This window comes from Polypterus senegalus, chromosome 2 (assembly GCF_016835505.1).
Source record: "Polypterus senegalus isolate Bchr_013 chromosome 2, ASM1683550v1, whole genome shotgun sequence".
Lineage (NCBI taxonomy): Eukaryota > Metazoa > Chordata > Cladistia > Polypteriformes > Polypteridae > Polypterus > Polypterus senegalus.
The window spans coordinates 64,661,027-64,687,297 of record NC_053155.1 but is presented as its reverse complement, the minus strand read 5'-3'; the positions used below and the strand labels follow the sequence as shown (position 1 = coordinate 64,687,297).

The 26,271-nt window shown below is 37.6% G+C and overlaps 1 protein-coding gene across 1 annotated transcript in view; it reads left to right on the top strand.

The window, feature by feature from the left end:
- Positions 1–26,271, top strand: part of LOC120522984 (pinopsin-like) — a 182,729-nt gene that overhangs the window by 84,505 nt on the left and 71,953 nt on the right. Inside the window, exon 2 of the mRNA XM_039743858.1 lies at positions 24,553–24,878. Within this exon, the coding sequence (XP_039599792.1) occupies positions 24,553–24,878 (326 nt within the window). The remainder of the gene's footprint in view (positions 1–24,552; positions 24,879–26,271) is intronic.

The following is a 26,271-nucleotide window of genomic DNA, read 5'->3' as shown; positions in this document are numbered from 1 at the left end:
AAAAAGTGGATATCTGAAAAACACTATCTGCTAGCATGTGGCCATATAAGTTTGGCTTACAAAACTGCCTTTGCAGATTCTGTGGCAGCAACAAACGTCCAAATTCACACATCAAATGTACAGAAATGCTTAGGGGAGTAGATGAGTCAGCTTATGTTAGTGTCTCAGAATACCTAGGTGTAGTGATTTGGGGTATTAGCGCTAAAAAAAGAACAATTGTGTCCCCATTTCTTGGGCTGGCTGAATTGGAGGATGGTAATAGCAAAGGCAGCAATTGAGCTTCTTGAGAAGTGTCACCAGAAAGAGAATCTTCACGGTATTAGCACTGATAATGCGTCTGTGATGACTGGGGTGCACAACAGAGTGCACAAGACTTTAAAGGAAGATTGGCCATTCCCCAGTTTGATACTCATCCGCTGTGTGTGACATTCTTTACAAATGGTGGTCAGTGCAGCATCCAAAGAACCCATCCCTAGGAGTGTTGAGTACCTAATAAGGGAAACATACAAATGGTTTTTAATTTCCCCAAAATTGTGGGAGGCATACATAAGTATGTATGTCACTATTAATTATGTCCAGAAATCCCTGCAGATTACCAAAGTGAGTGCGACATGTTGGCTATCGATTGAGCCTGCAGTAAATCATATATTAAACCAGTGGGAGGAACTGAAACTACACTTTGAGTTGACCAAGGCCAGTGAGCATTGCTACATGGCAGATGTGCTCCATGCCATGTACATGGACAAGGCCAACTATGTCTACCTGACATTCTTGAAATCAGTCTGGATGTACAAACTGCAGGGAAGTCATTTGAGGGAGAGGAAACAGATCCTATTAAGCTTTTGGACAATGTGTTACACCTCACAAAGTCAATTTGCTCTGGCAAAAACTGATGTCCTGAAAATACCATTGATGGACATCTCCGTCCCTCACCATACCTTGAATACCTTTTCAAGAGCACCATGTCCCAACTCAGTCTTGCGGCAGAGGAAATAAAGGTCATTTGGAGATGGTGCATCAGCTACACTGTTCCTTTAAGCAAGAAGCTTCAAGCAAGGCTCCCAGACATGCTAGAAGCCTTGACAAACTTGAACTTTAGTGTTAAGGAAATGCTAAAGCACAAAAAATGCACCGCTGAAGTTATTTAAGTAGCTGAGCTACTGGGATACCAGCCCCAAGCAATGGAGAAACTTGTTTCCTAATTGAGAAACATCTGTCTGTTTAAGTGTAACTCAACTGAAAATACAATTGAGTTTTGGAGTGAAGTGAACAGCTATACTAACACTTATGGATGAAAATCCATTTGAAGCACTGTGCAAATGCAGACGTTGAACGGCTGTTCAGTCAAATGAGTGTTGTGAAGTCAAAGTTAAGAAACAGAATGTCATTGGACACTCTCTATACTCCTTGTGCAATGTGGACTGAAGCTAGCTGGTGATACCTGGTACCAGCATAAACCACCACAAGAAGTTCTGTAGCAGATTTTGGTCTCGTCCGATGCGGGAGATGGACGTCTGAAGTGGAGCTCCGCTAGCAGTGGTGCTATTTTTCATATTATTTGCTTATTATTCTGAGATATCCTGTATTTATTCGACCCGAGAGGGACCGCTACAGTATATGTAAACACATATAAACATGGCCAACAAGAAGGAAAGAACGAAAGAATCGAAGACTAAAGCTACATCCAAGCTGCGATCAGCAAGCCCTAGCTTCGAGATCGGCCTGTCAGAGACAGACCTGGATCAGATGGGCGAAAGTACAGACTCCTCGGGACCACGGTCCGCTACATCGTCGCCGGCTGAGAGCGAAAAGGGGAGCGAAGGTGCGATCGTGAGTGCAGATGTGGATAGCTCGCCGATTGGAGAGGATTACCTGAAACTGGAAAAGGCCGGGAGGTCCGCGGCTTCAGTTACGCAATTACGCGGGACTGGAGCAGCGGGGACACCGCTTCAGCAGAGTCTGCTGCTTCATCTACGGCACAAGAAGGCACATTTGAGCTATCTGAACTGAAAGTGTTGCTCGCTGAGCTCACGCAAGATATAAAGGAAAGCGAGAAGGCTAATGAGAAAGCAACGGCAAAGGCACTTGAGAGACTGAAACAGGAATTAAAACAGGAGATGAAACAGGCCAATGAATGTCTGCGACAGGAAATCCAACAGGCAAATGAAAGGCTGCGACAGGAATTCCAACAGGCAAATGAAAGGCTGCGTCAAGAGGTCCAACTTGAACTTCGACAGGTGCTGGGCAAAATTGAAGAGCGCATTGAGAAAAACTCGGCTAAACTGAGCACGCTTGCTGATCAATTGGAGCATCTTAGTGAGACATTCACGAATCGGATCGAAATAGCCGAACATCTAGCTGCCAGTGCCGAGGAAAGAGCAGTAAATGCCAGTTCGGAATGTAAAAAACTCGGAGAAAAACTTGGAGACAGACTGGCTGCTTTAGAAGATGGGAATAGAAGGTATAATGTCAGAATTGAAGGCCTGCGGAGAATCGAGAAAGTTTAAACCCGTGAAATTCGCAACTGAACTTTTTCTAAAATAATCGGGGCGACTTTAAAGCAGAATCTGAGATAGCAGCGGCTTACGCGTCGCGGATCAAACACCGTCAGACCCGACCAAGATCTTTTATAGTTCGTTTTGAGCGATTATCATTTAAGTTAGAGGTGATGGAACTCCTCAGGAAAAAAGGAAGATATTATATATGAAGATTGCCACATTGCGTCTTCCCTGACTTCTCTCCAGCAACAGCTATTAAACGCGCCTTCTATAATATTAAACAGCTGCTCGGCAAGCCAATGTCAAATCGGCCTCCTGTATCCGGCAAAACTGAAAGTGGAATGGCAGGGTCATTTCTATGTTTTCGCTAGCAAGGAGGAGGCAGAAAATGAGTTAAGAAAGCTGATCCGGGACTATTCTGATACATAATTGTGAGTCATGGCGGTAAATGATAAAGCTAGGATTAATAATCTACTGTCTGATCTATTTGTTTTAAAATACGGGTTTTTTTATCAGCATATATTCTCATATTCTTATATTATTATTATTATTATTATTACTTACTTATTACTTATTATTACTTAGTATTACTAGGGCTAAATGTTTATGTTTTATTGTGCTTAATTACGTTTTCCTCCTCTTTTTTCTTTTCTAATTATTTCATGTGTACCCTAAATGAGACTGTTCAATATCATACCCTTGGTTTGCTGTTATTGCTATTACTGCATTAAGACTTGTTATGCTTGTTTTGGACACATCTTTAACACCATCACCTGGGTTTATTATCTGGGGATATCATCTTAATGCACTAAAATTGATGAAGATTATATGTATGTGTATGTGTATGTATATATGTATATATGTGTGTATGTATGTGTATGTATATATATATATATATATATGTATATATATATATATGTATATATTAAGTGCAAAATTCTTTTTTCTTTTTTTTTCTTTTTCCTCTTTTAAAGACTATATTGGTAACAGATATCTCTATCTTTTAACCTTAAAGCGCCACTGCATGGGGGCTTGATGTGCTTTGGGCGTGCTCTGTCTCTGGGTATGTCAGAGGACTGGGACTGCATGAAGTGGGTTTTAGCCTCACCTGGGGAGGCAAAAAGGGAGGGTGGGGGTTAAGGGGGGAAGAGAAAGAGAGCAGGCTTGATCTATATCTAATCTATCATCTCAATCTTTATAATTATAACTATCAACGTAATAATAAGCTGCATGGCAACAACTCTTGGGGAATAGGAAATTAAGACCTAAACTATTTCACTTCCAGTTAAGACTATAAATGACACAAAAACTCAGAATCAGTGTCTCCATGATGGGACAGTTAACTTCGTAAGCTGGAATGTTAAAGGCCTGAATCACGAATTAAAGAGAAAGAAAGTACTTTCTCACCTAACAGGTCTAAATGCTAAAATAGTATTTTTACAGGAAACCCACTTACTAAGTAAGGATCAGTTCCGGCTGCAAAAGACTGGACTGGCCAAATGTTCCATTCTAGTTTTACAAAGAAAACTAGAGGGGTGGGAATTCTCATACATAGAACAGTACCATTTGTAGCATCAGATGTAGTATTGGATCCTGAAGGGAGATATGTGATGGTCATGGGAGACTTATCTAACTGTAAAATGATTTTGATAAATGTTTATGCACCTAATGTTGATGATAAGGAATTTATACAAAATTTATTTGCATCCATTCCCAATCTGAACACTCATAAACTTATAATGGCTGGGGACTTTAATTGTGTTCTAAATCCACTTTTAGATAAGACTTCCTCCACAGGGGGAACGGCAACTAACACCGCAAAGATAATTACAAAGTTTATAACTGATCACAACTTATCAGATCCCTGGAGGTTTTTAAACCCAAATTCAAGAACATATTCTTTCTACTCACCAGTACATCATTGCTACTCAAGGATTGATTACTTCTTTATAGATAATAACTTCTTGCCTAAGATTAAATCTTGTAAATACGATGCTATTGTTATTTCAGACCATGCTCCGATGATCTTGGAGCTGAAATTACTAAGCCCCATACACTCACCCGCAGATGGCGCTCAATCCGCTTCTATTAGCTGACGAGAATTGTACTGAATTTATATCCAAACAAATTGAATTCTTTCTAGAGACAAATACATCCCCTGAGATCTCTGCAGGAATACTCTGGGAAACTCTTAAGGCCTTCTTAAGAGGACAGATTATCTCATATCTTTCCCACAGAAATAAATCCGAAGCGAAGAAAGTAGCAGAGATAAAAAGCGAAATTACTAAAATAGATGAAGAACATGCCAGACTACCAAGCGAGACTCTACATAAGAGGAGGCAGGCTCTACATTCAGAATTAAACCTCTTGACAACTAAAGAAACCGAACAACTAATTTACAAATCCAGACATCATTATTATGAACATGGAGAGAAAGCTAATAAGCTTTTAGCGCAACAAATTCACAAGCAAGATATGCATAGCGCAATCTCGTTAATTACTAACACGAATGGAGATAAAATCATCGAACACAAAAATATAATGTACACTTTTAGAGACTACTATAAATCCCTATATACTACTGAGTTTAAAGAAGACAATATACAATCTAATGCATTTCTGGATAAATTACAGATACCACAAATTGGCGCTTTTAGTGTGGAGGAACTCGATAAACCTCTGTCATTATCAGAATTACTGGATGCTATAAAGTCACTCCAAGGTGGAAAAGCAGCAGGCCCTGACGGCTACCCTGCAGAGTTTTACAAGAAATTCTCCGCTCAGCTAGCTCCCTCCTATTAGCAACATTTACAGAAGCCAGAGATAACCAATCTCTTCCACAAACCTTTCGCCAAGCACTAATCACTGTCTTTCCAAAACAAAATAAGGACTTATTACAATGTGCATCATACAGACCAATTTCACTTCTGAATAACGACGTTAAAATACTCTCTAAAATCATAGCTAGAAGGATGGAGAAAGTGCTCCCCTCGTAATATCACAAGACCAAACTGGATTTATTAGGGGCCGACACTTATCTTCAAATCTTGACGCCTGTTTAATGTAATATACTCACCAACTAAATCAAACACCCCAGAAATATTATTATCATTGGATGCAGAAAAAGCATTGACATGATTGAATGGAAATACCTTTTACTATTTTGGAGAAGTTTGGGTTTGGCCCGAACATTTGTGCATGGATTAAATTACTGTATACTAACCCAGAAGCTTCAGTTTGCATCAATAACATTTGCTCAGACTACTTTAAACTAGAGCGTGGCACAAGACAAGGATGCCCTTTGTCACCACTGCTGTTTGCAATTGCCATTGAACCACTGGCAATACATTGTCGAAATACTGATCAGATAAAGGGGATTAGCAGAGAAGGACTGGAACAGAAAATCTCATTATATGCAGATGACATGGTACTGTATATATCGGACCCAGAAAATTCTGTGCCTGCAGTCTTAGCAGCACTCACAGAATTTCAAAAGCTCTCTGGTCTCAGAATTAATCTGAATAAAAGTGTACTCTTTCCGGTGAATTCGCAAGCATATAATATTAGATTAGACACCCTTCCTTTTATCATTGCAGAACAGTTTAAATACCTCGGGGTAAACATCACAAGTAAACATAAAGCTCTTTATCAACAAAATTTCGTCGTCTGCATGGAAAAAATTAAACAAGACTTGCATAGATGGTCAACCCTTCATCTCACACTAGCTGGAAGAATTAACACTGTTAAGATGAATATTCTTCCTAAGCTCCTTTTTATTTCAAAACATACCAATATACATTAATAAATCGTTCTTTAAGCAATTAGATTCAACAATAACCTCATTTATTTGGAATTCTAAACATCCACGCATCAAAAGAGCGACCCTACAAAGACAAAAGGCAGAAGGTGGCATGGCTCTACCTAACTTCCAGTTTTATTACTGGGCAAATATACAGTCGATAAGAACCTGGACACAAATAGAAGAACATACACAGGCATGGACCGCAATAGAAGTAAAATCCTGCAGTACTTCTTTGTATTCCTTGCTCTGTGCTCCAATAAACACACGTTATCGGCAATACACTAATAACCCAATTGTGCTCCACTCACTTAGAATCTGGAACCAATGTAGAAAGCATTTTAAGACGGAGAAGCTTCTTTCTGTGGCACCCTGCAAAAGAACCACCTCTTTCAACCCTCACAAACATATGCAGTTTTAATATCTGGAAAAATTTGGAATTAACTTGCTTAGAGATCTTTATATAGACAACGTCTTTGCATCCTATGAACAATTACAGTTCCAAATTTAACATTCCAGCTACAAATTTCTTTCACTATCTTCAAATCAGGAACTTTGTTAAACAGAACCTTCCAGATTTTCCTCATCTTGCACCCTCATCCACGCTGGAAAAATTATTGCTCAATTTCAAGGAGTTAGACTCCATCTCTACAATATATAAAATCCTTTTACAATCCCTTCCTTTCAAAGATCCAAGAGGACACTGGGAAAATGACCTCTCAATTAATATATCAGAAAAGGAGTGGAAAGTAGCAATGCAGAGAATTCACTCAAGCTCCATATGCAAAAGCATACAATTATACAACTCAAAATTATATATCGAGCACATCTGTCTCGACTAAAACTCTCCAAAATGTTTCCAGGACATGATCCAACCTGCGAACGTTGCAACCAAGCCCCAGCCTCACTGGGTCACATGTTCTGGGCCTGCACCAAATTAACATTATTCTGGACAAAAATTTTTAATTACCTCTCAGACAGTCTTGGACTCACAATCCCTCCTAACCCATTAACAGCTGTGTTTGGGGTTCTTCCAGAGGGTCTTAAAGTGGAGAAAGACAAACAAATTGTGATTGCATTCACTACACTGTTGGCACGCAGACTTATTCTGATAAACTGGAAGAACCCAAACTCTCCTCTTTTAAGTCAGTGGGAAACTGATGTGTTATATTATTTAAAATTGGAAAAATCAAATACTCAGTTAGAGGATCTGTGCAGACTTTTTTCAAAACATGGCAGGATCTAATCAGTAATATTTTGAAATGAGTTTATAAAGCACAGAGAATTTGTTGATTTAGGTATTTTTTACAAGCCTTAAATTTTACACCATTTGGCTTGCTCTCTCTCTCAAGGGTGGGGATCGATCTGTTCTTAGCATAATTCTTTTTTTGTAAAACTTGATTACTATGTATTGATTATAATAAAATTAATAAATAAAAAAAAAAAAAGTTCTGTAGCAGTTTGGCACCACAGCAGCATACAGCTTTAAAGTCACTCCATCCACTTTATCTGGTTCCAGCTCAGTGACAACAACACTATCTTCTTCTGCTGATTTCAGCTCACTGACAATGAAGTTGGACAGTAAAGATGAAAAGGATCTCCTTGCCTATCTATGACCATTAGTGCTGATCAGCAAATTTTCCAAAGTGTTGTTTGCAGTGAACTGACTATGTTCGTGTTCGCCTTTGTTCCTCAAATTATTTACTGATAATTCTGACGATTTAGGAAAACTTTTTTTCCCTAGCACCCCATAATGCTTTGTGAGGCCAGCGTGACACCCCCTGGTGCTGCAACAGCCAAGATTAGATGGGACCGCGCCCCCGGGTATATAATGCTGATTATTTGCATTACAGATTCTGTGGGACTTAGTGGAAGAACAAAAGTAAATAATGCGGGTTCTCAAAATGTTATTTTTATGAAAACATATATAGCATAAATAACAAGTTATATCTGTTTGTCGCCAAATATGCAGGTTGATCTTCGAGTTCCATGTCAGCATAAGAGAAGGAGATGTATGTCCCATGCATGCATAATTGGCTGCATGGAGATAAGAAACAAACCTTGAAGGAGCCTGACGATCAAAAAACACAACAGACTCTATGAAATAATAATAATAAGGACAGATTTATTAATATTTACAAGACATTTCTATCTTTTTGATAGAAGAAGTTCAGAGCATCAGCACAGACAGTTTAGAGGGACTTCAGGACCACTTCAAAAAACAAAAACAGCCAGTGGTTTTAATCATGACATGCCCTTTTGAATTTTCTGTCTTTAAAAGACCTACGTATTTTTCTGACTTTTAACATTTTCGCCATTTTCGCTTTGTTTTGACAAAATATACAATTGCATTCTTTCTTTAAGAGCAACATGGTGTAGTGGTTGGCACTGCTACCACACAGCTCAGGTCACCTTCACAATTATCAATCCAGTATAGTTGACAGTCATTTCCCTAGTCCTCAGGGACACTTTAAAGATGATTGCACCATTACAATCCAGTCAAATCTAGCCCAGTTAGTTCTTCCTGATAGACTTCAATACATTTGTGAACACTTCCATGATTTGTCCAAACTTCAGGCAAAGCGAACATCATGGAGTTTGTTCATCACTAATAACCATATTTACATATGTAAAATGTTTAGTGTTTTACTTAGTTTCTCATTAATAAGAATGGTTAATTGTTAAATGATCAAATGTTAAACATTTAATGTGTCATTTTTTGAAAAATAAGAAAATTATATGGTCATACAAGGGAGCTTTGCCCCCTGCTCGTTTCGCTCGCCAACCACCCTGGCCTGTGCTACACGCCAGCCACTTCGTGTCTCTGCCACTCACATATGTGGATTTTACTTTCACCAAACTACAAATCTTTTAATTCTCACAGATACCCCTCTTCATTGGGAAGAAACACTACTTTTCCCAGATAGCAACATGAATTAGACGATCTACAAGTCTCCAACTTAAAGTTTAAATCTGAACAATATATCTCTTTTGGCTGTTCAGTTATTTCACCAAGTAATAATTTCCATTTGTTTGCACAAATTGCACTTTACTATCATTGTTCTGAGACTTTTGAATTTAAGTACTTTCATTATCTCTAACCTGTTCTGCATATGCATGGTGCCAGCATTTTTTAATTCTTTACAACGTTCTACTTTGTCATCTACTCTTTGTCTTTTATTTCCGGCCCCGGGCGTGGTTAAATCTCTTGGCACAAAGTCTCGTCTCGTGGGACGTGAAAGTATCTCCCTGAAAAAGTCAAGACTCGTCCCAGGATTTATTTATTTATTATAATAGAGAGAAATAATTGCGGTCGCCGTTAATAAATTATTAGCTGTATGCTAATATAGTATGAGCAGTATATGAGTATATAGTATGCTATATTTTTGTCAAATGTTATAAGGAGACGTATAAGAATGAATTTCATTGTACCAACCACTACACGCTGAACCTGCTGCAGTTCCTTGCACATAAATCACTAATTTGTTTAATTAATGAAAGAAAAAATAATGTCTCTACTCACGTAGTGGCTGAGAGTTATATGATCGTGTGATTGGACAGTAGAATTAAGGAAGCCGCGTGGATATCAGTCACTCATATTGCATCGCGTCTCTCTCCACTGAGCTCACTCCATCTGCCTTGTGGCTCGACATGGCAGCACAGCGAGAGAGCAGCAGGGTTATCCATGTTAATTCCAATGGCCAGTTCATCCCAGCAGTTAATGTAATGTACAGTACATTTGTTAAGTAACAATAGGTTCTTTTTTCTAAAAACATTGAAAAAATGATTAACATTCGAACAAGCATAGCACATGATATTCAGGATTTAGTTAAATGCTAAGCTACTTTCTCTATTTTGGAACCAATGTATTTATTTATTTATTTTTCTTTGTACTTTCAAAACATGTGTTGGGACAAAGTTATCAATGCCATTTTTGATTTAAAATATAAAATTTCTTTAATAATGACTAGCATAGCCACACTCACTCAAGGGAGATGTTTACTAAAGATGTTTAAGTAAAACTTTTTTTTTCTAGATTCTGTGGAATTTGTTTGGCTGTGGAAACATATATATGCTGCGGTGGGTTGGCACCCTGCCCAGGATTGGTTCCTGCCTTGTGCCCTGTGTTGGCTGGGATTGGCTCCAGCAGACCCCCGTGACCCTATTCGGATTCAGCGGGTTAGAAAATGGATGGATGGATGGAACATATATATGATGCCTTTTTATACACCCTGCATCAAAAAAGCATCTTTTTCTTCTTTCTCATTACAACATGACAGTTTATTCTAAGAGTACAGCTAAATAAAATGTGTTATCTTACACAGCATCATATGAAACAGTACACGTATTTACAAATCATTTTGAAATCCGTACAAGGAAGATAGTTATATTAACGGTACATATTAAAATGTAAGCACAGTTTTCCATACTCAATATTGTTTGTCACTTCAAATTGGTGTGCACACGCATTTTTCTAGTATACATTAAGTAGAAACTCCTGTGAAAAATTTACTTAGAAAGGGGCAAGCAAAAAATTACTGTACCTTAATTTTTAAAATAAATCCAACACATAATTTTTTTCAGTGACAGTATAAAAATGCTATTAAAGATCATCATCTCATGACAGCCCAATCCGCCTCTCCAGGTATGTGACATAATCTCACACTATTCAAACTGATTTCAAATTGGACTAAAATTGGAGAGGTCTACAAAATCTGAAACATGTACTGTGGGTAAGTGTGTAAAAGTTTATTTAATACATTCATGAAATTATTATGGCTAAGAGTTACATATAGCGGATTCAGGAGGTGTTCAGACACTTTCACTTCATGCATATTTTATTGTGATGTAATTTATGGTACATAAATCCACACTCATTAACCCATAGTGACAATGTGAAAAATGTTTTTAGAAAAGTGTGCAAATTTATTAAAAATCAATAACAGAACTTGAAGTCACAATTGTAAAATGCAAATAAATTCAATTTACAGTTATATAAAAAAGTTTGGGAACCCTTCTCAGCTTGCATAATAATTTACTCTACTTTTAACAAAAAAGATAACAGTGGTATGTCTTTCATTTTCTAGGAATCTGAGTACTGGGGTGTTTTCCAAACAAAGATTTGTAGTGAAGCAGCATTTAGTTGTATGAAATTAAATCAAATGTGAAAAACTGGCTGTGCAAAAATTTATGTCCCCTTGTAATTTTGCTGATTTGAATGCATATCACTGCTCAGTGCTGATTACTTGCAACACCAAATTGGTTGGATTAGCTCGTTAACCCTTGAACTTCATAGACAGGTGTGTCCAATCATGAGAAAAGGTATTTAAGGTGGTCAATTACAGGTTGTGCTTCCCTTTGACTCTCCTCTGAAGCGTAACAGCATGGGATCCTCAAAGCAACTCTCAGATCTGAAAACAAAGATTGTTCAGTATCATGGCTTAGGGGAAGGCTTCAAAAAGCTATCTCAGAGGTTTAAACTGTCAGTTTCAACTGTAAGGAATGGAATCAGGAAATGGAAGGCCACAGGCACAGTTGCTGTTAAACCCTGCAGGTCTGGCAGGCCAAGAAAAATACAGGAGCAGCATATGTGCAGGATTGTGAGAATGGTTAGACAACCCACAGATCACCTTCAAAGACCTGCAAGAACATCTTGCTGTAGGTGGTGTATCTGTACATCGTTCTACAATTCAGTGCAATTTGCACAAAGAACATCTGTATGGCAGGGTGATGAGAAAGAAGCCCTTTCTGCACTCACGGCACAAACAGTCGCTTGTTATATGCAAATGCTCATTTAGACAGATTCATTTTGGAACAAAGTGCTTTGGACCGATGAGACAAAAATTGAGTTATTTGGTCATAACAAAAAGCGATTTGCATGGCGGAAGAAGAACACTGCATTCCAAGAAAAACACCTGCTACCTACTGTCAAATTTGGTGGAGTTTCCATCATGCTGTGGGGCTGTGTGGCTAGTTCAGGGACTGTGGCCCTTGTTACAGTCGAGGGTCTGATGAATTCAACCCAATATCTACAAATTCTTCAGGATAATTTTCAAGCATCAGTCACAAAGTTGAAGTTTTTTTTATTTTTTATTATACTTTATTAATCCCAAAGGAATGAGGCAGGGTTAGCTATTGTACAGCGCCCCTGGAGCAATTGAAGGTTAATGGCCTTGCTCAAGGGCCCAGCAGAGTAGGATCTCTGTTGGTTATGCAGGGGTTTGATATTCCAACAAGACAATAACCCAAAACACAGTTCAGAAATCTACAAAGGCATTCATGCAGAGGGAGAAGTAACAATGTTCTGGAATGGTATTGTATGGAAGAATGGTCAAAAATACCTCCATCCAGAATCCAGGCACTCATCAATGGCTTATAGAAGGTGTCTAGAGGCATTTTTTTTTTTGCAAAAGGAGGCTCAACTAAATATTGTTGTAATATCTCTGTTGGGGTGCCCAGATGTATGCGTCTGTCTGATTTTGTTATGATACATATTACATATTTTCTGTTAATCCAATAAACTTAATGTCACTGCTGAAATACTGTTTCCATAAGTCATGTTATATATTAAAAGGAAGTTGCTACTTTGAAAGCCCAGCCAATGATAAACAAAAATCCAAAGAATTAAGAGGGGGTTCCCAAACTTTTTCATTTGACTGTATTTCTTTGCAGCGCTCTGAGCACTTACACTGATTTTCAAATTTAAAAGAATGACACTTTTACAAATCACAGTCAAGAACAACATCAATATCATCACGGTGGTGCCATGGTTAACACTGCTTCATACAGTTATGCTGTATGTGTGGGTACTTTGCTTTTTTTCCTCACTTCTCAAAGACTTGGAGGTTAGACTGATTAATCGTCTAACCTGGCCCAGTGTGAATGTTTGCAAGGACCAGCCGAGGCATTGGCTCCTGCCTCCTGCTAATTTGAAAGACAACTGAAATATAAATATTTGAGGAGTATACAGTATCTCTGTGGTGTCTGTCTGGACATTGTTCATCACCTTCCATGTATATCTCTAGCTGCTTTTAAATCCCCATGAAATGTGATGGTTCCATTAATGTGTCTCTTTGCAGTAAGGAAATGAAAAATAACAACAAAGGCATGAAATTTACCTTTTAAAACATCAGCAGAAAATACACTTTATGTTTTCATGGAGATCTTCTTGAGCAGCACCAGATGCATTGTTTCTTTGAAAAGAACTGCTTAAAAAAGTCCACTTACCCTCTCCCCCATCCCAAAGAATTCCCTTGCATTTGCACTATTCTCAATGTCCAACATTACAAATAAATAATTGCAAATACCTAACTGACTGAAAGTTTATGTTTGGAGATCAGTATCTACCGTAATATAGGCCACTGTTTTTATCCTGTAAATTAAAGCTTCACTCTTTCAGTGGATAATTGCAAATGCTCCAAATAGTTGAAAGCTAAGATTTAGTAATAGAAGTTTAAGCCTGCAAGGGTATTTCTTTTTAGAAAATCAAATAGTGGAACAGCATTTCATTTAACAGATGCAGCATAAACAAGGAAATAATACAAGCACTAGTAACATTTTACACACTGTTAAGAGTTTTAAATACTGGCACTTAAAAAAAATCTTTCCCAACATTTGCCTCATTCTACAGTATAATTTAGAATAATTGTTCTTCTCACCTCAGAACATATTAAACATTACACCTCTCTATTATAAAAGAAAATCTTAAAATGAGACTATTGCCAAGAGATTCTCTCATCTCTCATTCGTGTGAATGCATTTGTCAGACACAGTTCCTGCGCTCTCATCTCTTATAATTTTTTTTTATGTCCAAAGGAGATCTTGATATGCCATTCATATTAAAATGTTTACAGTTTCCCGTTAGAATAGCTTTTGCTATGACAATTAAAAGTTGGTTTATTTATTAGAGAGAAAGAAACGATATTCACTCATGGGCAGTTGTATGTTGCATTGTTATGATGTAACTCCAAACACGGAATCAGAATTCAATGCGTATTGACAAAAAGTTAATTCCAAATATTGTTTTTACTTAAGTTTTACAGTAAAAGTGTACATTTATTTTTACAATTGATTACTTTTTACTATTTTTTACTATGATTATTTAATCACTGTAATGTAAAATAGTTAGGTCTATTATGCATATGTAACAATTCCCATGATAATAACAATCTGTTTAAATTGCACATCTGCTTCCCCATACACGAGCGGCAGAGTTGCAAAGTGGCTAGCGCAAAGTGCCCGCCCGGGGGTTGGCGAGGGAAGTGAGCAGGGGGCAGAGCCCCCTAGTCTTGAAAATTAATGTCAGACTTGAACCAGCTACAACTACCACCTTAACAGTTATCAGAGTGTACTGAAGTTGGGGGTGCTAATGTTTAAGTTCAACAAATACCACCATTTCAAACATACCTAGAGCTAATAACAAGCCATCATAGGTTAAGTGTATGCAGTAATTATACAAATGAAATTATTAAAAGCAGACAGTGATTTTATTATTTTGTATTATCCAGAACCATGTCAGTAAAATGTTCTTACTGCAGTCATAGCCAGATATCAGTGATAAAATTGTATATAAAACTATGATATGTAAAAATGCATGAATGAAGTAACTACTGCAAATGTAACCATGTACAGTATGACAAATAACAGGAAAATTAATACATGAATGAGTGGATAAAATATGGATTTTCAACATTACTATGGTAACACATTATCATTTAGTCTGAAGACCAACCAATTAAATACCATTTGCAAAGTAAATGAGTGTTAGTTTGGATTTTGCTAAATAAATAAGTGACAATGTAACATTTTTTCAGTATTTCAGTTTTTTGTTTGCTGTTAATTGCTATGGGTGCTGAAAAAGAGCAGCCAAAAGTCAATAAAATTAGTCAGATAAATCAAACATCTAAACAAGAAAAAGAAAGATTGATTTTCAAGGTTTAGTTCTCAAGGCAAAACCCTATAGGTCATAAAAGAAAGGAAACAGTCCTGTCTACTTGAAATTCATTTCCATATATAAATAAACATGTTTCAAGATTTATATATGAGAATTATCCACAAATCTAGATGGAAAATATACATTGTTACCATCTTAAATAGGAGCGCATTGATGTCGTCATGTGATGTTAACAATCAAAATGACGGCAACCACAATCTAAATCACAATACAACATAGCACCACAGTGACTTCATGAAAGAGTAGCAGCTGTTCCTTGTTAAAATATTTATCTAGTCTTCATGTACATATTGTCACAAACTCCACAAAGAGCCATAGCAAGGTTTGGGGCGGGCACCCGTATATTTGGTTTCCAGGTTGCTAATTGATGTAAATTATAGCACTGCTGTGCACAAAACCGAGTCCAAAACAGAACTGAGGGAATAGGGAAAAGGTGAAGGCTTTTAAAGGAGAAGACAGGAAGTGAGGTCAAAGGGGTCGGGCTCATAGAGGTCTTCAGCCATAGGCTCAAGCCCAGACATGACATCACAGGGGCTGGAGCCAGCAAGGTCTTTTTCGCCATAGGCTCGGACCCAGAAGTGACGTCAAGAGGACCAGGTGGAATCTCCCGTGAATGGTCTGCAGGAAAGGGAGAAAAAGAGTCAGTGCACTCTGTCACATCCCGGTCTGATTTGGGAATTGCCCTTTCTCAAGCTCTTTAGCTGCCTCCCATGCGCATGTGTGTGACAATATGTACAGCGTGACTATCATATAAAAGATGGCATGATGAGTTCTATGAAACATCTCAATTACAATAGTTTCAGAAGTGTTGTTCCTTCACAAAAGACAGCAAATTTAAGTGGGGTTAGTTTAATAGTGTTACAGAAATAATCCATATAATACATAGAGTAAGTAGGTATGATATTTATACAATGGTTTGTTCTTGGGGAGGAGTGTGCATTTACATAACTGTATAAAATAGCCCAAATTAATTTAAAAACAATGGTGAGAAGTAAAAGAGACTAATTTTGCTGCTGATTTTTAAATCACTACAAGAGCGTGCTCCTGCCTGTTTTTCTGAATTGTGTGTTATACACCAGACATCCGGAGAGCTTAGATCAGGGGTGTCCAAACGTTTTTCAAGGAGGGTCAGATTTCATAATGTGAAAGTGCCTGAGGGCCAACAGCCTCTGGTGACATTATTTTAAACAATAAACAATGCATATGAATATTCTGTTATTTAATGTTGTTATTTTCACACAGCAAAAGAAAAAAATATGCAAATGTAAGCATTTCGATATATACAGATAAAGGCATACAAGTTATCTGAATTTCTAGCAGAAATTGAAAACATTCAGAAACTGTAAAATACAGCTGTGTCTAATCCAGATAACAGAGCAACAGGTAAGCTATTGGCACTAATGTGAAGGGTGAAACTGAGATCTGGATTTCAGTACACAGGCCAGGTCTGGTTTGAGAGCAGTAGTAGACATGCGTAAAATGTCACGTAGGTGGGAGTCACTAAGTCTTGATCTCAAGCGGTTCTTGTTTAAGTTCAAAACAGAGAAAGTCTGTTTATACAAATATGTAGAGCCAACCAAGCTCAACATTTTCTTTGCAAATGTTCATATTTCTGGAAACTTACCTTTATCCAGTTGCTGGTAAAAAGGCATGAGAGAAAACTGCTGCTGTCGGCTACGGCACTCGTTGTCACACTGAAGCTCAATCGGCTCTAGCTGTAGGTGAGCTGGAGCCTCATCAGTGTCCATGCTGAAGGGAGAAGAGAATAGCAACAAGTCCTTTTCAATTGTGGCAAAATCTCAAAATCTCGATGTCAACCAAAAAAACCAAGTCTGCCAACCATTCAGTATCTTGACAGTTCTTGCATTAGCTGTTTCTTTTTAGCCAAATACTGTCCAATTTCCCCTTTAAGACAGAAAAATCGCTGCAATGCTGATCCCCTGCTGAGCCACCTCATGTCGTTGTGATATATTACATCTCCATATTCAGCCTGGATGTCAAGCAGGAACTGTTGGAACTGGCGGTGGTATAGAGCTTTAGAACAGAGGAAATTAATTGCCTTTACCACTGGATTCATGACATGATCAAATCTTAGGCGCAAAGAACCTGCTGATGAATGATGCAATGAAGTGTAACATCTTCGCCTCCTTTGTCGCTGACTTTGTTACAGATTAGTGTGGACAATCCACTTCATTCACCAGCCATGACAGTCACACCATCTGTAATAATCCCACTAAGCTTTGCTCCATGGTAGTTTCATGTCATCAACAGCTGAACAAACATTATGGAATAAATCAGTTCTTCTTGTTTGGCCTTTGAGGCTTCTGAGGTCCAGCATCTCTTCTGTTATGTTTAGGTCACCATCAACACCTCTCAAAAAAATCAGTAACTGAGCAGTGTTTGATGCGTCTGTGCTTTCATCGCAGGCCAAAGAAAAAAAACATAAATTTGTTGACTTATCTCCCAGTTGTCTTCTAACATCTGATGACAGCTCTTCAATTCTCTGTGCCACACTGTTACGAGAGAGGCAAATGTTGGCAAAGTCTTTCTTCTTTTCGGAGCAAATGTGTTCTGTTATTTTCATGACACAGTCTTTAACAAACTAGCCTTCTGTAAAAGGTTTTCCATGTTTAGCAATTAACATAGCCACTTCATAGCTAGCTTTGGTGATGTTTTCATTTGACTAATGGGCCCCTGTAAAGAACCGCTGCTGGGCATCTAAGCTCTCCTCAAGTTGCTTCACTTTTTCAGCACGGTCAATCTCTAATAGCTTATCATATGTACCAGCATATTTTGTCTCGTAGTGTCTCTTCACATTATATTCCTCATATAAAGCAACAGTCTCATAGCAAATTAGGCAGACACAGTTGTTTCGGTTTTCAGTGAAAAAATATTGTAACTTCCACCTTGCCTGGAAGCGGCGTCCTTCATTATCAACTTTTCTTTTTTTACTTGCTGTAGGCATGACAGTGGTAGGGTCAGAGCAAATTTTACACAGTCATACAGTGTACCTTCAAATTGGCAGCGTACACCTGCAGAATCATCGGTGTTAAACTCTCCCAAGCCCCACAGCATTGCGCGTCCAGCGAGACCTGTGATTGGTCCATCATTCAATCTTTTTCTGTTTGAGGTTTTATGGCAGTTGGCAAACTCTGTCATAAAGTGCTGTCACCATGAGTTCAAAAGAGAAACTGCATGCTGAATCGGTATGATTTATTTATTCTGTTTGTGCCTGCGGGCCAAAAATAACACATTTTGAGACAAAAGGCACAGGCCATATAAAATCCATTCTTGGGCCGTGATTGGACTTTGACTTCAGTTGTCTCTTGTTGTCCCTCATACTAAGAGCAAAACTAAGGGGGACAGGACTTTGGCAGCTGCTGCAACTCATCTGTGGAACTCTCTACCTCATTACATTAAGGAGTCACCTTCATTTCAATTGTTTAGAATGAGATTGAAGATGCATTTTTATTTTCTAGCTTTCCGTGATCTTCAGTGATACTGATGGTATCCCTCCTCTTAGTCGTTTGTTTGTTTAATTTACTGCTGGTGTTTATTTTGTTTTAATCATGTTTTATTGTATTTATTTCATTTATCTTTATTATACTGTATGTTATATTGTAAAGCACTTTGGCTGCAGCATTATTAATGTTGTTTTAAATGTTTTCTATAAATAAATCGACATTGACTAATGTGTAACCATGCAAGGTAAACATACAGTCATGTAAAAAGAAACTGCAACAGTGGTAATTAAAGTCATGGCCAAATTTGAGTAATACAAAATTATTAGAAAGAAATTATTGGGAGGGTTATGCCATAGGCTTAAATGGTAAATTAAGCTGAAGTTAAAAAGCACACATGAGGACAGTGGATGATGATTTAGTAGTTTATTACAAGGCTGACATTAGTATCTGTTTGGACCATTGTCACATAATGACGTTTAAAAATGGTAGGTGAAAAAATAAACAAAAATGAAACACAATACAAAATAATATGGCACTTGGAATTTGTGTGCTGCCCCTCTAATATTTATTCTACAGTATATCTAGAATTTACTATGTAAAGTCAGATACTCTGCGGTGGGTTGGCACCCTGCCCAGGATTGGTTCCTGCCTTGTGCCCTGTGTTGGCTGGGTTTGGCTCCAGCAGACCCCCGTGACCCTGTATTTGGATTCAGCGGGTTAGAAAATGGATGGATGGATGGAAGTCAGATACTGTTAATCTGTTTCCCTTTCTTTATTATATTTTGCTATTTTCAGTTCTCTTTGGCTCTTGACTGCTTTGTCCGGTCTGTTAAAATAAATTGAGTGTTTTCTTATTTTTTTTAGCTCCTTCTAAAAAAGCTAGTTAAACCTGAGTACAGCTCAAGACTCATTACCTCTCCTTTCAACAGTGTTCTCATGATCAGGTCACAATGCACCAATACGAGTGTTTCTGACTTTCTCTGGCTCATTGATAGGTGTGGTAGGTACATTTTCTGCAAAAACCAACACATCATCGGCTGGAAAAAAAGTTTTCTCCCTTCTAGTTTCAGGTCAAGTTACAGTAGCTATCTATATTGAAGTGCCTTTGCAAAAAGACCAGAAAGCAAAGCACAGAAAAATTGTCTGGTCGTTGACATACAAGCCACACTGAACTCCTTAAGGTCATCCCTCATTGTGTCATTTGTTAGCTTAGACCTGCCACATGCCAGTTGTAGAACAGTTCTCATTGCGTTTAATCTGCCTCTATAATGTACCATTACCTAATGCCCCTATTATTGATGGTTGTGTCCATTCTGATAATTCATTCTACTACTTGAGGTTGTTTTGTGGGTAATGATGGGCTGTGTTGGCTCGATCAAAAGAATGTATAAAAAAGTCTAATTAGAAGTTTGGCTGCTACAAAAATGTAAATCTGGCATGTCTTTCAGACTCAGCCCTACAAAATGCTAAGAGCTGCTGGTTTTTGATTCAGATTCAGATTTTGAATGCTTTCCTAAGGTGGCCATTCCTGCTGAACTCTGATGGCTCTGTGTATATTTTGTACATGGTTGTACTGTTCTTAATGCTGACTCTAGGAGTCTTGAGTTAAAGTTGTTGCCAGGACACTTGTTATATGGAGTTATGGTGTTTGCATATTCTCCCCTTGTATGCGTGAGGTTTCTCCCACACCAAAAATACACGTGTCTTAGGGTTAAGTGAAAAATCTAAACTGGCTTGGCATGAGTGAGTGATGTATGTGTGCTGTGCAATGGACTGGTGCCTGTGTTACATGCTGCTGAGAGAAGCACTTGCTTCCTACAACTCTCAACTCGATTAAGTGTGTTAGAAAAGTAAACTGTTTATTCCATATTGTATACTGCATTACATAACATGTACTATCATTGAGATTTGTAAATGGACTTCACTATGGTAAAATCTATAATTGCAACACACATCGTTCAAAGTAAAATGTACAGAAATGGTTAGCTATTATAAAAATCAATTAATGAAGCCACATGATAAAGTACCTAATTAAACACTGTGTACAATTAAGCAGGATCTGAAAGTTTTTTCCTTTGTCTTCTTGAAATTGTCACCATCAGCCATACATTCACCTTTGGAATATCATGATAATAATATGCGACAAACACTCAAAGATTTGTTTTGACTGAATTTATGTTTTCTACATCTTAAAGTTATTAACATTTTAACTGAAATCAAACACATTTATGCAGTTTATTTTATGTTTTTTTGGATTTATTCTATAATCTGCTTGGTGACTGATGTATGCCCATCAGAGTAAACACAAATACTCAGCTGGTAAGTGACATATCAACAGAAATTCATACAGAGTGGGTATTTCTGTGAATTCACTTACTATCTTTGAGATAATAATGACACACAGTGTCTTTAAAAGTAGGAAACTAACATCAAGATCATCTGTTAATTACATTCCCAGCTTCATTTGAAAACATACATTCTGCATAATTTTAGCTTTATAGCCCCTGATATAGGCTTGTTATATTCACTCTTATGATTCTTTGGTGTAGTCTGCGACTCCAAAAACAACTGTGATTAGATATTACAATTTAATAATGTTTTCCCAAGAACACTACATAATGCCTCATCTATTGATTTCAGATACTCAACTACTCAGTGACCTACGTATTTATTTAAAGATTTTCAAATGCCATGGTTAGTGTTAATGAATTGATCATTAAGTTTGCCATTTTCATTTGTACTATTGCTTAACCTTTCTTATTTTCAGCATCCTATTTACCAAGTAAATATGTGCATGGAAATTGTAGTAAAAACATTGCTTTTCTATTCTGGATCAATGCTATATTTAATTCCATTAAACCAGCCTGCCCCACTGACAGATGTTTTTATAATGGCTAGCACTGCTACTTCTCAGTTCAAGAGGCTTGAATTCAAATCTCAACCCACTTAAGTGTAAGGAGTTTCCACATTCTCTGAAACCTGAACGAGTTGTTTCTCCTGTACCACAGTTTCCTCTCAGATGCCAAAAACGTGCAGATTTGTGAGTCCTAAAATAGTACAATGGTAAGTGCTGCGTCTTCTCACCTCTGGCATTCTGAATTTAGATTCAGGCCTGTTTGGAGTTTGTACAAATTCCTCATGTCTTTCTGAGTTATCGTTGAATACTTCAGCTTTCCACCACCAACAGGGAGATGTATTAAAAGCTAGTTGTCAACTCTAAGTACGAGTGTGGTTGTGTTCATGAGTGTGTTCGTTGCTATTGTTTTTTGCTCACTACAACAGAAGTAGACTCTTTCCCCTAATTCAGTGCTTTAAAATAAGTCTGTTCAAAAATGAATGTATGAAAGAGTTGAACACATGCCATTCTTCCTTACCATACATGCCAAAATTAGGAAAATTAATTTATCACGTATTGTAATAAGGTGAAATTTTTCCCTAGTCTATAATCAAAATTTTAAAAAACTATAAACTCGATTTGCAAACATCTACTCATTGACATACATTAAGACCTCATCATCATTAGTCACACATTCATTTCTTTTCCTGACCCCCTAGTAATTATCTGTAATATTTTTGAATCGTGTTGGGTTTAGTTTCACTATCATTTTATGTTAATATTTTGTTTAAGGCTAATTAAATACCTTTTTGAATTATTTCCAGGAACAACCACTTTATTTAATGGTTGTGTGGAAGAAAAATAAGCCCTATTAATTACCAAATAGCAGGCCTTTATTGCAATACATCAATAGATCTAAGCTGTTATCAAAGAGTTTGAATATCCTCTGTGTTCCAATTATCATTTTTAAAGGTTCTAAAGTCCACCCATACCCATTATGGGATACATAGCTAGAGGCTTTTTGCTGTGTAGTTAGCCCTATGAAACAATCAACAGAAGTACTGTAGTATGCAGATGTTATTTTCTAGTAACTCCGCAATTATTGATGGATTTGCTAAATCTACAAAAGAATGATTAGTTCTTATCTATCGCTCACTAGACCAGAGTTATATACAGGACATTGCCTGCCTCCTATAAATATAAGAAAATATGTTTACCCTATGTTTGCCATTTTCTCTTGATGGTGTCACATTCTAAAAGTTAGCCAATATTTCCTTCTACATAGAAAAGGCAGAACCTGACTTGAAAGCAAGTGTATAATTTGCAACTCAGACTTACTCAAATATTTATTGCTCAGGTAATATATAAAAAAAAAACATCTTTCACAGTTGCTAAGATGTGGGAGCCTGTTACTAGGTAAAAGTGCCCTGAAATTGTGACTATTTAAACTGCCATCTTGCAAGCAAATGTCACTGAATATGGATAACTCTGTGCGATTCTTGTGAATCGTTTATTAGGGCATACAACTCTGTGCCTAATAACTAATGACTATGATTTTGAATTACGATTAGGATATGGTGCTTTATTTTAGGACCCTGTGTGTTTCTGAAAATGCTTCTTCTGCCAGTCCCATTATTAAACGCCCAAGTAGCCTGCAGTCTAATTGCACTTGGTCAGAACAAGAACTAGATTCAATCCTATTAGGAGCAGTTTGGACAGAGCCATTGGTGAAAATATTTTGATGCTTTTGGTCCTTTATGAAGCTATGTTGCTGTTAGGCACATTATGTATGTGCCATGTGACCTGTGACATCATGACAGCCATGATATATTGTATGTAATGACAGCACAAATTTTCACAGCATTGTATGAAAAGATTTCTGGTTTTGGGGCAACATGGTGGCGCAGTGGGTATCGCTGCCGCCTCGCAGTAAGGAGACCTGGGTTTGCTTCCCGGGTCCTCCCTGCGTGGAGTTTGCATGTTCTCCCTGTGTCTGCGTGGGTTTCCCCCAGGTGCTCCGGTTTTCTCCCACAGTCCAAAGACATGCAGATTAGGTGGAATGGCGATCTTAAATAGTGTGTGCTTGGTTTGTGTGTGTGTGCGCCCTGTGGTAGGCTGGCGCCCTGCCCGGCGGTTTGTTCCTGCCTTGCTGGCTGGGATTGGCTCCTGCAGACCCCCGTGACCCTGTGTTAGGATATAGCAGGTTGGAAAATGACTGACTGACTGATTTCTGGTTTTGACATCAGTTTTAACTTCAGGAATTGTTCAGTAGAGTATTAAATTTATTGTATTAATACTAGCTAAATACATTGTCAATTCTTCAATTTATCCTTTAAGTAAATACTGTAGTAATAAGGTACATCTTTTAATCTCTGAAGCCTTTCTGGCAGAGTGTGGAACACCAGTCCGTCACATACAGCATATAGTTACTAAGCCTGAATTGCTTATAAAGTAATAATAAGAATTAACAGATGTGACTAAATGTTTATATATTTCTTTTAGATAGACAGATACTGTAGATACTTTATTAATCCCAAGGGGAAATTCACATACTCCAGCAGCAGTATACTGATAAAGAAGAATATTAAATTAAAGAGTGATAAAAATGCAGGTATAACAGACAGACAATAACTTTGTATAATATTAATGTTTACCCCCGCGGGTGGAATTGAAGAGTCGCATAGTGTGGGGGAGAAACGATCTTCTCAGTCTGTCAGTGGAGCAGGACTGTGACAGCAGTCTGTCAGTGAAGCTGCTCCTCTATCTGGAGATGATCCTGTTCAGTGGATGCAGTGGATTCTCCACGATTGACAGGAGCCTGCTCAGCTTATGTTGCTCTGCCACAGATGTCAAACTGTCCAGCTCCACGCCTACAATAGAGTAATAGTTTATTAATTTCACATGAACAGAAATAACTGCTATGAATAGAATTTTCTTGCATGCTTAAATGATATAGAAAATTATTTATATTTATATTGTGTAATTATCCTTTTTTATTCCAGGTATTGTTTCCTTGATCTCTCTGGCTATCTTGTCCTATGATCGCTACAGCACCTTGACTGTCTGTAACAAGGCAGCCACAGGCTTCCGGAAACCTCTTCTATCTGTGGGCGCCTCATGGCTGTATTCACTGGTTTGGACAGTGCCCCCACTCTTAGGCTGGAGCAGTTATGGTCCAGAGGGGCCTGGGACAAGCTGTTCTGTGACATGGACATCAAAGTCTTCTGATTCAGTGTCCTACATCATCTGCCTATTCATATTCTGCTTCGCCATTCCAGTTCTAGTTATGGTGTACTGTTATGGACGTCTTCTTTTTGCTGTGAAACAGGTGAGTCAGTGTTTTGGAAGCATAACTTCAATTTCTGTGCATCTGTTTAAAATGACTTACAGATGCTTGATAAGTAATTTAATTTAATCACATGAACACACACATGAACACACCACAAAAGCATACCCACATTCACAAAAGTACAATTTACTTGACACATGTTTGAGATATTTGAGAAAAGCACAGAATCCACAGAAAGTCCAGTCCAACATGTAACAACTCCACATAGTCTGACCTTGTATTAATTTAAAGGAATATTCCAACCAAAAATGATAGATCTCTTAAATGTTACTTACTCCACATAGTTTGTAGTAGCGGTCAAGAAAAAATTGTAATCTCATGTTTTCTTGGAGAAATTACTTATGAACGATTCAAATTGCACAGGACTCAGCGGTGACATAATGTGAAAAATGTCCATGGAAAAAAGATAAAAAACTCTCACGTAAGTTGTGACACATAATCCACATGTTTGTCATCCATTTCAATGCTCAAAACATACAAAATACATGTATTTTTGCTAAAATTTCATTAATAGTTGCTTTCAGAAAAACTGCACGCAAACAATAAACAGTACGGACGTCTTTACCACAATACTGTGTGTTTGAATTGAAGCTCTGCCTTCACAAGACAAAACCACTTGCCATTTTACTTCTGAGGCCAATTTAACAATTACACTGTAATGAAATAAAAATCAGTCAACATGTAAGTATTATAGCATATTTCCAGATTACTTTACAATTGACATGGTGTTTCCAGAGTCCTACTTACTGTATGTTTGCATCATTTTTTTACAGATAGATGATATGGTGCTGACTTTACATGTTTTTTTTCCGTACTAGAAGGCAAGAAAAATTCAAACACCAGTGCTTCAGGGTTTTGTGATGAATAAGGCCAAGGTGTTTGATGTTTCTGTAAAAAAGCAACTCGTATCAATAACTCAAACTTCATGCCTTTAATCCTAAGGCCATTTCAATCAGTCCAGCACTGATTATGCATTAGACAAGCAGTAGCTTTTGCAATTTGTAGACATGACAGATTATTTCTATTACTGACAAAAATACTTTTCAGCTAAGGCAGGAATTATCACAGACTACACCTAGTACAAGAAGGGAGTTTTTCCTGGGAGGTTTAAGTCAACATTTTTTAACTTGCTTAGTCTTTTAGGCTGCCCCAATTCTTCCTTTTTCCAAACTATCCACTACATTTCATGTAACATGTGTTACAATAAATTGAGGATTGTTTTTCTAATGCAGAGTTTAAGAAAACCCATATTCATCCTTTTGCCCATTAATCTTGCAGCACATACAGACGTCCCTCAATGTGGAATTCAATTTTTAAATTATTCACATTTGCTGTTTTCCTTTTAATACCATCAGGGTTAACTGTAGAATCA